At 40.7% G+C, this 13,845-nt stretch overlaps 1 protein-coding gene across 2 annotated transcripts in view; it reads left to right on the forward strand.

Moving 5' to 3' along the window:
• The window catches only part of ptpn13 (protein tyrosine phosphatase non-receptor type 13), a 294,978-nt gene that overhangs the window by 168,186 nt on the left and 112,947 nt on the right, over positions 1-13,845 (forward strand). For both annotated transcript variants that reach the window (XM_073065248.1, XM_073065249.1), the window contains exons 13-16: positions 190-340; positions 4,530-4,668; positions 7,728-7,880; positions 13,594-13,776. In XM_073065248.1, the coding sequence (XP_072921349.1) occupies positions 190-340; positions 4,530-4,668; positions 7,728-7,880; positions 13,594-13,776 (626 nt within the window). The remainder of the gene's footprint in view (positions 1-189; positions 341-4,529; positions 4,669-7,727; positions 7,881-13,593; positions 13,777-13,845) is intronic.

A 13,845-nucleotide genomic window follows, 5' to 3' on the forward strand; every position in this document is an offset into this window, starting at 1 on the left:
ACTCTGATAGTAAATTTAACTTTGAACTTTGAAAGGAAATAATAGGGTGAGCGGGGGTGGGGGATAGTGGGATTGGACGTAGAATCAGTTTGCAGTCATTAAGGGTTCTTGCAGACTTTTTAAGAATACTATGGAAAATATATTTAAAGCCACTTTAAATATATAAACTGGATTTTTTTTGCTTTATAGAAAATGAATTCTTTTTTGTTGACCTTGACTCGAAATTGTCCAAAGTGGCACCAGAAGGATGGAAAGAGGTGAAGAAGCGGAACAAGTCTGCAGTACATTTCAACCTTTTCCTCCGAATAAAATTCTTTGTAGAAGATGTTGATTTAATCCAGTAAGTATTTTGTGTTATCAGTGGAAAATCCAGGTTTGATGTTGACCAGCTGAAGGAGGCTCACATAAAGGGAATAGGGAAGACAGCCTGTAATTGGAGTAAACAAACTTCAGGCAATTGGTGAATGAATTAAAATCAGCACAGGTGTGGTGACTAATACACACAGAATGCTGCAGGAACTCAGCAGACCAGGGCAGCATCTATGGAAAAGAGTAAACATGTTGGGCTGAGACCCTTCATCAGGACTGGCGAGGGCTGAAGGGGAGGTATCCGGGGGGGGGGGGGGGGGGTCAAAAAGAAAATACACCCAGCTGTTATCTAGAGCATTTTGCTAGAAATGCTGATAGAGTTAGTTTTAAAATGATCTTCAAAAAAGAAATGGATACATATTTGAAAGAGAAAGATCTTTTAGGACTCCACTGAAAAACAAGGGATGAAAGCAATTGGCAACTCTGAAAGAAGTAACACAGGAGCCGTGCTCACTTTCAAAAATGGTTGTGTTTGGAATCGTTCTCATCCCCACTTTCTTTACCCACAAACTCACCTCCCTTCAAGATATTGTCATTGTTGCTTTATATTTTTGTGAAGAAAGTACAGGTATTGAATTTTGAATTTTAGTCATTGCGACATTTTTGTCACTTTTATGTATTTCAGATGTTTCTTGTTCATTACGTATTGTTTTCAGTTAGTCATAGTCATACAGCATGGGAAGAGGCCTTTCTGCCCAGTAGATCCATGCTGACCAAGATGCCCTATAGTCCCAATAGCAAGCACTTGGCCCATATCCTTTCCAACCTGTCTAATCCAGGAATCTCTCCCACTCTTTCTAAGTTATTATTGTACCTGCCTCAACCACTTTTTCTGGCAGCTGATTCCACATAGATACCACCTTCTATGTAAATATAAAAGGAGTTTCCCCTCTCGCCTTAAACCTATGCCCTACAGTTCTTCAGTCTCCAACTCTGGGGGGGGAGAAAAAGACTTGAGTGCATTTTCCTTATCAACACTTTCATGATTTTAAAGCACCTCTATAAGATCACCTCCTATGCCCATGGGAATAATAGGTGCCCATGTTGCAATCTTTCCTCCAGTCCTGACTGCATCTTTGTAAATCCTTTGTGCACTTTTTCCAGTTTAATAACATCTTCCTTGTAGCAGGGTGAGCAAAACTGAACACGGTACACCAAGTGTGGCCTTGCCAGCACCTTGTATAACCACACCATCACCTTCCACTTTCTATACTCAGCGCCCTGACTAATGAAAGCTAGCATGCCAAAAGCCACCTTCACCATCCTATCTATGTGTGACTCCATTTTAAGTTAACCATGTACTTGTACCCAGTTCTACAGTGCTTCCCCAGGACGCCATTCTGCCATTCACTGTGAAACCCTACCCGGATTTGACTTTCCAAAATGCTGTGTCTTGCATTAAACTCTAGTTGACAGCCACTTACTCAGCTGATCATGACCCCCCCTGTAAATGTTGATAAACTTTGTTGTTGTCCACTCTACCACCTATTTTAGTTAATTTATTCTCACCTGCAAACTTGCTAACCGTACCCTGTCCATTCTTATTCTAATTGTTGATATAGATGATAGGCAACAATTGGCCCAGGTCCAACCCTTGAGGCACATAATTGTCACGGGCCTCCAGTCTGAAAAACAACCTCCACTATCACCTTCTGCTTACTACCATCAAGCCAATTGTGTCTCAAATTACCCAGCTCTCCCCTGAATTCTGTGCAGTCTAACCTTCCAGAGCAGCCTAACATATGTAACTTTATCAAAGTTCACATAAACAATGTCTTCCTCTCTGCCCTCATCAGCCACCTTGGTGACATCATCAAAAAAACTCGATCAAGTTCATAAGTTCTGAGTTCTGTGACTGTAACTTGCGTTCTCTCTATATATTAGAACCTCCCTTTTCTGCTGTGATGGTGGCCCAGTTGACCTTTCACTGTTATTGCAGCCTGATATGTTGGGCATGTCCCACAACCTGCTATTAGCAGCATATAATACAGATGAAGAGGCATAATCACTTCCTGAGAAGCTCCGTAAGCCCCTTTGGGCAATTCATCACTATGATAATGTCAACCTCGCTCTATCATGGAACAGTATGGCACAGGAATAGGCTCTTTGGCCCATGATGCCTGCAGAAAACATGATGCAGAATTAAACAAAATCTCTTCTGCCTACATATTATCCATTTTTCTCCATTTCTTTGCATTATCAAGATATAAAGAGTCAAGGAGCAGCATGTTCCTGTTAGGGTGAAGAGTAAACCTGGCAAGTTTGGGGAATCCTGCCTGATTAGGGATATTGAGGCTCTGGTCAATGTCTTGACATGTACATTGGGTTTGGGAAGCCAGGGATGAGAATCCATGACAATAAAAAAGTTTAAGAATACTCTTAAGGAAATTGGAGGAGAGGACAAAGAGAGATTATGAGGTGGATGTGGCAGATACAGCTAAGGAAATTCCCAAGAGGTTCTATTGCTATATTAAGAGTAAAAGGGTGACTGAGGAGAGAGTAGGCCTCCTTAGAAATAAACAGGGCCTCAAGAGGTGGATGGGATTTTAATGAATATTTTGCCGCAGAGTTTACTGAGGAGAATGTCATGGCTGTTCAAGAGATAAGAGAAACAAGTGGAGATGTTCGTGGAGAAGAGATTTTGACAATTTTACAGCACATCATGGTAGGTAAATTCCCAGGCCCTGACCAAGTGCATCCTCAGTTGTTGAGGGAGGCTAGAGAAGAAATTGTGGAGGCTGCTGCAGATATATTTGCTTCATCATTAGCCACTGGTGAAATTCCCGAAGACTGGATGGGACTAATGTTGTTCTGCTGTTTTAAGAGAGGAAGCAAGGACAAGTCAGGGACCTACAAACTAGGCAGCCTAATGTCACTGGTAGGGAAGCTGTTGGAGGGGAGTCGATGTTGTCTGTCTGGACTTTAGCAAGGCATTCAGCAATGTCTTGCATGCCAGGCTGGCCTGGGAGGTTGGGTCCCATGGAATCCAGGGAGAGCGAGTTAGATGGATTCAAAATCATCTTGGAGGTAGGAAACAAAGTTGTGGTTCAAGGTTGTTTCTGAAAATGGATGCTGTGACTTGACCAGTGGTGTGCCACAGGGGCCCATGTTGCAATCTTGGTTATCCGTGATTTTTATTAGTGATTTGGATGTGACTACAGAGGGCTTGATCTGTAAGTTCGTGGATGCCATAAAATTAGGAGGAGGTGTTGATCATGAAGAGGGTTTCTGTAGATTACAGGAGGTTCTTGGTCTGTTAGGGAAGTGAGTCAAGGAGTGGAAAATAGATTTCAATACAGATGAGTGTGAAGTGATGCATTTTGGTAAGTCAAACCAGCGTAGGACTGTTATTATAAATGGTAGGGTACTACGGAGTGTAATGGAACAGAAGGACCTTGGAGATAGTGTGCATAGTTTGTTGACTGTGGCTTAGCAGTGTGATGAAATCTGAAATTTTAATTCTTATTTTTCTTTCCACTGATATTGCATGACTTGCTGAATGTTTCCAGCGCTACTACTTTTCAGAATATCTAACTGGCATTCCTGGAGGTCGCTCTGTATGAAGCTGCTGAATGTCTAAATAAATTACATTTGAGACCTTCAGTTCAGTAGAAAGCAAGCCTTGTGTCTGGGATAGAATCAGACTCTGAAATGAAAGGACAATATTCCATCTTTTTGAACCACCCAATGATTACTGTCACTGAGTCTCTTTGACCATATTTGAGAAATGGATAGTTATGCACCGTTTTGTGCCAGTTAGTTCTAAATTATAGCTTCTTTGTGCATGGGTAGGAATTAAAATAAAGACTGTCTAAATTTGCTTTTCGCAGGTTCCTCGCAATTACCCAACAGAGGATATTTTTGTCCTCTGGGAGAGAGCTTCGGAACCTGTTTCCCTAAGAGAAGTGTGCTTATCCTGTTGCTTGTATTATGGAATGAAGTTCAAGAAAAAGTCATTTTGAAAGACTTTTGATAGGCAAAATAGGGGCTAATGGGCTGTGTTGAGAGGGGGCGGGTGAGGATTGATTGGTCATGGAGTAGGTCTGCACCACATTTAGGTTTAAAGGACCTTTATGTTCAAAAGTACTTTATAATAACATTATTCATTATTTCAAGATATACAGTTTGTCATATTGGAGCACTCTTCTTTCTCTCTGAAGGCACACACTGACCAGGCATCAGTACTATTTGCAGTTTCGAAGGGATATATTAGAGGAGAGGTTACACTGCAGCAATGAAACAGCTTTGCTTCTTGCGTCATTGGCTCTTCAGTCTGAATTTGGGAACTACCAGCCAGAGGTACATGTACATTTACTGTTCTGTGGTGTTCTCAATAAGCGACAGATGCAGATTCATCTTGCAATTTTTAAAATTTCTGCTCATTCGTAACATTGTTGGTTTGAACAGCTGTAGTGTAAGTAAGCTGGTCGGTGGAGAGCTTGAAGGGACTCAGTGAAAACTGAGTTTACAACATGCACAATGTCAGAGTAAAACTGTAAGAAGTATTTTTTACTCTAACAATAGATCGAGTTTTCCCCTAACTAAAAATTACTTCAATCACCCAGACTTTTAGGGTCAGTTGTGAGAAAAATCATGCTGACCTGCAGGAAAGCAGCTTGTGAATGTTTGAAGTAGGTTTCTCTGCAGATAATCTGTGTCGTTCAAATTGAAAAATCCATACAGACAACAAAACAAGTAGAAACAGAAAATTGAAATAAAAATTGAGTTAAATGGGATTGTGTAAAATTTCAAATAGATATAATTAATTTTCTTTTCATTTTAAAATTGCACACACCATGTTTCTTAGAGAATTTTTCAGTGCCAGGACACTAATTTAGTAAAAATTTTGCTTGATTGAACAAGTTAAACCTTGTGCTTCCTTTGTGTACTTTTTGATGTTAGTGAGTAATTAGCCTGTTTGTCATATTACAGCAGTTAATCTATTTATATGTGGATTCTGTCTGTGAAGAGCCCAAAACCCCAGCCTGTGGAGTGGTAACATTATCACTGAGAGAACTTTAACTGCAATTGCGTGTTTGTGAGAAATTGTCCTGGCTGCAAACCAAACCAGAATATTGCAAAGATCATCACTGTGAGGTTTAATGCTAGCTACCAACCAAGAAATAAGTAACTCCAGAATAATTCAACTTAATTTTAGCAAGTAATAATAGGGAATATTAATAGATTGTCATTATAATACAGAAAAATCTAGGTTAATATCATAAATTACTTGTATTGGGAAAATAAATTGAATCTTAGAGTTAAGTTCAGCATTAACTTGACAATTAAATATTGTTAAAGTAGCATTAAATTGGCACCAGGAGAAGGAGGAAGAGGAGTAAAGGACTTTGCAGGAAAGCACATATCCAGGAGTTCAGGTAGAAATCCTACCTACTCAGCCTTGGGAAATGTTTATATGTGAGCACTCTATATTAAGTAAGAATCTACTTGTTGAAATATTCTACTAATGTGCCCAGAGCTGCTGCCTTAGGCTAATGTGACTTTGTCAGAAACTGCCAAGGTCACTGAGAGCGTTTAACTTCCATGCACTGGTCATTGGAGTTAGAGACAAGTGCAATGTCTTGCAACTTGTCTTATTTTTGTAAAGTAGAGATTATCCAGCTGAATTTAGAAGGAATGTAAGTGGGTAAAAGATGCAGATTGAGAATAGATTAGTGGCCTACTGATATGGAAGAATATGGAATTTCACAAACTTTTAAACACAGTAAACTGAGCTACTAAATTAGAATTTCACTTGTATTCACTCAATAAAATAACATTAATATCTGACTTAAGAGGTAGGTAATAGTAGTTTTGGAAAGGATACCATTAAATAAAGATGGGGTACTTAAAAAAATGGGCAGGGCATACTTAGTCTTTGAAGTCCAAGTGTTGCCTGGTCCATGTGGACTGTATTTCCAATTTATGATAGAAAACAAAGGTGAAAATTGTAAAGACTGAATGCATCTACAGCATTCCAGCCAAAGCAGCAGGGTGCTGTCAGAGGATATAGATTGCAGATACTCCAGAAAGAAATTAAGAAGGGGAAATGGGCTAAACCTAGCAACTATATAATCTGTCTAGAATTGGTAGTGAAGAAAACATTTGGAGAAAATGAGTTGGTACAAAGTTAAAAGGAATTTAGAAAACTACATATCAGTTACAAAAGAAAACACAGCATAAATTTTTAATTGAAACCTTTGGAGGTATTTTGGCCAACATTCTGTGTGTAATTTTTTCACCCCCCAAAATATATTCAGCAAGCTACAACATAATCAACTTGCTACTTAGCAAAATTGAAGACATTTGATTAAAATTGAATCGTACCAATCTGGAAAAAATAAAGTGAAAGATCAAGAAGAGAAAATAGTTGGGAAGTACAGTGCACACCAGCATTATGAAGCAGATTCCATTCCTAGAAAATAGCCTATATTGAGATGTCCAGTCAAGTAAACAGTTTTTGTCATAGAGTTCCATTTTCTAGGTGGAGGTACATTCCTACAGGAACTTTTTCTTAGTGCCCCTGCAGTACATGATCTACATTGGTAACATTGTGAGCAAAAGAGAAAAGAGTTGTTTTATTAATTAGAAGTTGGTGTTATATGGTTTGATAAAGTATTGTTGTACAAGTATCAACAGAAGAGATTGCCCTGTCGGTTTCTAAAGTAAATTGCATAAGGGGCCTCAATCAGTGAGCCAGCAACCAGTCATTGTTGACTTAGGTAAACTAATTCAGCTCTCTGCATAGCTACCTTGTTTGTTTATTTACTTATTTCACCTAAATTCAGTTATATTTTATATCCGCTTTTTCTGAGATATGTGAAAAAAAATCTTTATTTCAGAGCATTTTTACTTAGGACCTCTGACCCACTTTTCCATCTCCCATCAACTGCAGAAAGTGCAATACTGTGTTTTTACCTTTTCTCTTCCTACCAATCAGATTTCCTACCCAAACTTTCCTTCCAGGTGAAGAAGCAATGTACATGCATTTCCTCCAATGTAGTGAGCAACATTTGGTGCTCTCCTCTACAATAGAAAATCCAAATACAGGTTGTGTCACTGCTTTGTGGAGTACCTAAATTCTGCCTGATCTGCTGATTGCATTTTTGTAGTTTTGTTTTTGTTGGCCTGATTTTGACATTTCTTTTGGCACCAGCATTAACAGCAGTTTGGGTAACCGAAGCTGTGTTTTGTCATTTGAGAGAGTATCTGTACAGGTGTATTAACATTTCTCCAAATATTTGAAAACTTCTACTTCAGTTACGTGACAAAATGTATCCAATCCTTTCTTTCCAAAAATAAACTGTTCCAAGCGATATTTTCTCTTGGAAGTATTTAGTTACATAATTTAATTGCAGATTCATGGGAGAAGTTATTTCCGGCTCGAGCATTATTTGCCAATTGGAGTGATGGAGTCCTTGGATCAGTCATACACGAAGGAGGAGCTTCCGAAGTTGCACATCACATATTGTGGAGCCTCCGAAGCAGAATCTGAGCTTGAGTTTCTTAAGGTGATCATCTTAACATGGAAAATAAGGGGAGAGATTGGAGTAAAGAGCAGCATTTTTATTTTGCTCACCCCTAAAATTTGGACCATTTTGATCAGTTAATTATTGACCATTTATGAGGTTGGGCTGACAATAATTTTCACCAAGGGAGAAAGCTATGCTCAGTTTTGGAACCTTTTTAACTTCAATAAAATCAGATTATAAAGGAAAAAAAGGTGCATGTTACTCTCTGATTATATGCATGTGTTAACATTCAACAGTAAGGCGGTCTGAAGCTGAAAATGTTATTTTATTTTTGTTTCATATTGCTGTACTTAGACCCTTGTTAAGTGGGTTCTGAAGGTGAATTTGAAGTGTTACTCTGCATTTCTGCAGGTGGTTAATAGTGAAAAGTGAACTACTGTATGCATGCTGTTTGCTGGTCAGTGAGATTTGAGTTCCCAACTACATTACAGAAGATTTAATGATTACATTATTCCTTCATAACATTAGAAAAGACATGTATGAATAGTACAACAGACTATTTGAAGTATTTCATGGTGAGTGATCAGAATTGAATAAATACAAAAGGCCTTGAGATGCGTATTTGCATAAAACTGCAAACAGTTGATTTGTTGGTGTGCTGAAAGGAAAGACCACCTACCACAGGCATCCAAAAACTGGAATAGCTACCAACAACGGTGTCTCCACAGTATTCCTCTAAATTTTCTCTTTGTTATACTGTCAGTTGGTTAGAGTTACAGACAAAGCAGTCATAGTAAGCTGCACATTTTATTCGATAATCCTCTACACCTGCTTGTTTTATGCAAATATCTGATCAGTCAGTCACATAGCATCAACTCAGTGCATAAAAGCAGGCAGAGATGATCAAGAGGTTCGGACCAAACATCAGAATGGAATCTAAGTGGCTTTAAATTGCTTGGTGTCATGATTACAGAGGCCCTGTCCTGGGCCCAGCACGCAAGTGCAATTATGAAGAAAGCACAACAGCACCCCTGCTTCCTTTGGAGTTTGTGAAAATTTGGCAAGGCATTAACTTTTGGCACCAGACATGGTGGTCTGAGGATCTCAGAAACTGCTGACCTCCTCAGATTTTCATGCACAACAGTATCTAGAGTAATGGTCACCAACCTTTTGAAGCCCAAGATCCTCTACCTTGGCCTTAGTGAAAGGCAAGATTGACTCCAAGTCGATTAGTTACACGCATGTGCACCGGGGCAGAAAAGACCGGAAATAAGACCCCACAACCCGGAAGTAGAAATAATGCATGAACACCAGGGGTCACCACCCTTTTTTTGCACCGCGGACTGGTTTAATATTGACAATATTCTTGTAGACTGGCCAACCAGGGGGTGGGGGGTGTTAAACACAACCGGAATACAGCGATACTCGAAGCAGGTTCCTTACGTCCAGTCTATTCCACAATTTAATTTTCGCAGCTCTCGGCACTTAGCTTCTGTCCCGCTTGCTCATGTTTTTTTCCGCTGGAAAAAACTCAACGGGTTTGTCTTTAAGCGCAGGGTGTTTGGACTCGGTACTGAAGCAGTTTTGAGGGCTTCATTGCCTCATTAGACAGCCCCCCCCCCCCCCCCCCCCCCCGTAGGATCTATCGGCTGACCAAAGTTTGGCTCGAGGGATGACTGTCAGTAGATCGCAGCGAGGTAGCTGCTCTGCTACTTACGAAACCCTGAGCCCGAATTAGGTCGTCTGTGAATATTTTAGCACCGGGTTACCCACGAACATTCGGTGTGCTAAACAGGTTCAGAGGTGACGTCCATCTGTCCGCGCTCCAGGCCAGTAGCAACGGCACTTCCCGCCAGCCGCCCGAGGCCAACCAGTGATCCCTGGTGCAAGGGTGTCACTGCGTTTAGGCAACTGATGACCTCGCATGTATTCAAGTTCAACAGTGGGCGTGACAGGGAATGAGGAAAGGTGTAGCTGACTCATATTGTTTCCTCGCGGCCCGGTGGTTGGGGACCACTGAAGTACACTGTGTAGTGCGGGGGAGCTACACGCATGCGCACTGGGCAGAAAGAACGGAACTAAAACCCCGCAACCCGGAAACAATCTCTCAACAGTATTTGTGTATTTTTTTTCCTTTTTTTTCGGGATCTACTGGGAAAGTCTCAAAGATCGACCAGTGGATCGTGATCAGTGGGTTGGCGACCACTAGTCTACAGAGAATAAAAAGTTGTCCAGAGAATAGCAGTTCTGTGGGTGAAAATGCCTTGTTAATGAGAGAGTTCAGATGAGAATGGCCAGACTGGTTCAAGCTGACAGAAAAGTGACAGCAACTCAAATAACCAGACGTTACAATAGTGTTGTGCAGAAGAGATTCCCTGAATGTCTGAAAGCACAGCACATTGAACCTTGAAGTGTATAGGCTACAGCAGCAGAAGATCACAAGCATACACTCAGCAGTCACTCCTGTATAAGTGTGAGTACACGTTTGCAAAGTAGTTTGAAGAAGCACTGAGGCGTGCATTTTTCCCCTGTTGGTGAACATCCAGTAATTGTTCTTGCACGTGCAAGCATGGACGTTGAGTTCCAGACTTGATTTCATCAATGAAGAAGCTTATGAGAGCCTTCCATTAAACATGTAGACATTAAACACACAGTTTTTACAAGAAAAAATACAAATATGGAAGAAAAAAGGCAAAGTACATTGTGGTGACTTTTTCCTTTTAAAACTGAAAATTGCAGTGCAGTAACAATGTGTTTTTAAGTCATTCAATAGAATTCATTCAGACAAGGTGTTGTGTATTAGAGGTTAAATCTAGGGAGGAGAGTATACTGTAAATGGCAGGACCCATAGGACAATTGCTGTACGAAGGAATCTCAGAGTGCAGGTCCTGACAGTGACAACAGAAGTAAGTAGGGTGAAAAAGAAGGCATACAGTATGCTTGGCTTCATCGATCTGTCAGCTAAATATAAAGGGCGGAAGCCACATTACAGTTGTATAAAGCTATGGTTCATCTACATTTGGAGTACGGTATCCAGTTCAGGAATGATAAGAACATAAGAGATAGGAGCAGGAGTAGGCCAATCGGCCCCTCAAGCCTGCTCCGCCATTCAACAAGATCATGGCTGATCCAATCTTAACTCTAGTTTTCACCGAATCCCACAAGGCAACAGTGCCAACCAACAGGGCACCATGCCGCCCATTTTATTTTATTATTCATCCCGCCCAAACCCATGTGATCACCCGGGGGAAAAAAAACCGAGTTGCCAATTGAGGAGAAAAAATCTGGAAAATTCCTCTCCGACTCATCCAGGCTATCGAAAACTGGTCCAGGAGATCACATGGCTGATCTAAACCTAGCCTCATGTCCACTTACCTGCCCGCTCACCGTATCCCCTAATGCCATTTTTATCCAGGAAAATGTCTATCTCCGTTTTGAATTTATTGAGTGTAGTAGCTTTCACAGCTCTCTGGGGCAGTAAATTCCACAGCCCCACTACCCTCTGAGTGAAGAAATTTCTCCGCATCTCAGTCCTGGAACGGCATCCCCTTATTTTAAGATTATGCCCCCTAGTCCTAGTTTCACCCATCATTGGGAACATTCTCCCCACATCCACCCGATCAAGCCCCTTCACAATCTTATATGTTTCAATAAGATCGCCTCTCATTCTTCGGAACTCCAATGAGTAGAGTCCCAATCTACTCAACCTCTCATCATACATCAACCCACCCATCCCCGGAATTAACCTAGTGAACCTTCTCTGCACTGCCTCGAGAGCCAGTATGTCCTTTCTTAAATATGGACACCAGAATTGCAGGCAGTACTCCAGGTGTGGTCTCACCAATACCCGGTACAACTGCAGTAAGACCTCCCTGTTCTTATACTCCATCCCCCTAGCAATAAAAGCCAGCATTCCATTGGCCTTCTTGACCACCTGCTGCACTTGCATACTAACTTTTTGTGTTTCCTGCACCAGGACCCCCAGATCCCTTTGCACAGAAGCACTTTACAGTTTCTCTCCATTTAGATAATAACTTGCTCTATTATTTTTCCTGCCAAAGTGCAAGACCTCACGCTTGTCAGTATTATATTTCATCTGCCAAATGTCTGCCCAATCACTCAGCCTATCTATGTCCCCCTGCAGGGTTTCAATGTCCTCCGCACTCATTACACTCCCTCCCATCTTTGTGTCATCAGCAAACTTCGATACGTTGCACTTAGTCCCTTTCTCCAAATCATTAATATAGATTGTAAAGAGTTGGGGTCCCAACACCGACCCCTGCGGAACACCACTAGTCACCAACTGCCAGTCTGAGAATAAACCATTTATCCCAAATCTCTGTTTTCTGTTAGAAAGCCAATCCTCCACCCATGCCAGAATATTATCCCCAATCCCATGATTTTTTTAGTTTAAGTAATAATCTTTGGTGTAGCACCTTGTCAAATGCCTTTTGGAAGTCCAAATACACCACATCCATTGGTTCCCCTTTATCTACCCTATATGTTATGTCCTCAAAGAACTCCAACAAATTTGTCAAACATGACTTCCCTTTTGTAAAGCCATGCTGACTTTGTCCTATTAAGCTATGTTTATCCAAATGCCCTGTTACTGTTTCCTTAATTATCGATTCCAACATTTTGCCAACCACAGATGTTAGGCTAACTGGCCTATAATTCCCAGCCTTCTGTCTATTGTCCTTTTTAAATAAAGGAGTTACATTAGCATTTTTCCAATCTGCTGGGACCATTGCCGAGTCCAGCGAGTTTTGAAAAATTATCACTAATGCATCCACAATCCCAACCACCACTTCCCTTAAGACCCTAGGATGCAAGCCATCCGGACCAGGGGATTTATCCACCTTCAATGATGTGGAGGCTTTGGAGTTTGTACTGAAGAGGTGCATCAGGATGTTTGCAGGATTAGAAAGTATTAACTATAAGGAGAGTTAGAAAAACTTGGATTGTTTAGAGCTGGTAGATAATCTTTTTCCCAGGATAGAAACACCAAATACTTAACGGCTAGGATTTCAGATGAGGGGGGAATGTTTAAAGAAGATTTATGAGACTTTTTTTTACACAGAGGGTCCCTGGACCACATTGCTGGTGGAAATGGTCAAAGGAGAAACAATCTCCACATCTAACTTGCCTTTAGACAAGCACATGAACATTAGGAAATAGAGAGATATAGACTATGTGTAGGCAGATAGATTTAGTTTTGATTGGCACTGATATAATGGCCATACTGTCTGTTCCTATGCTGCTCTATGTCCCATTCTATATTCTAAGATATCAAACACTTCCAATTCCTTCAGGAACGTTGGAGGCTAGCCACAAATAGTGAAAAGATCACATTTCATCCCAAACATCCCACCCATTCACCCCATCTGCCTCTGCTTGCCCCGTCTGTGGAAGAGTGTGCAGATCCCACAAAGGTCGATTAGTCATCTCAGAGCACACCAAACTATAGAGCAAGACATTCTCAGTCTTGAAGGTATTGCCTAAGAAGGAGATCTCCAGAAATCGACTGGAGATTACTTTAGTGGGAAACCACAGTGATAACATGTTACATTCACGCATTTGGCTGAGTGCCATGAACAGGCCAGTGATCATGTTTTTATGGAGCTGTATCTAAGTTTTCATTAGGATCCCCTGACTCTTATGTATAATAATTAGAACTCAGTATATTTTCTTACTTTAGTCCTTTTGAATGTGTGCTTATTTATAAGAAACTTTTTTTTAACATGGTTTTCAGGTATGTCAGAAACTGCCTGAGTATGGAGTGCTGTTCCATCGGGTTCTACCAGAAAAAAAGTCTCAAACTGGAATAAACCTAGGCATTTGTTCGAAAGGTGTCTTTGTTTATATGTTACAAAATGGGGCAAGAACAGAAGTCCTTCGGTTTCCATGGAGAGATACAAAAAAAATTTCTTTCAATGTAAGTGAACTTCGGCTCTGAGTACCATTAATAGAATTGACTTTATTAGTTACATCCTTTACATACACA

Source organism: Hemitrygon akajei, chromosome 13, assembly GCF_048418815.1.
Source record: "Hemitrygon akajei chromosome 13, sHemAka1.3, whole genome shotgun sequence".
Lineage (NCBI taxonomy): Eukaryota > Metazoa > Chordata > Chondrichthyes > Myliobatiformes > Dasyatidae > Hemitrygon > Hemitrygon akajei.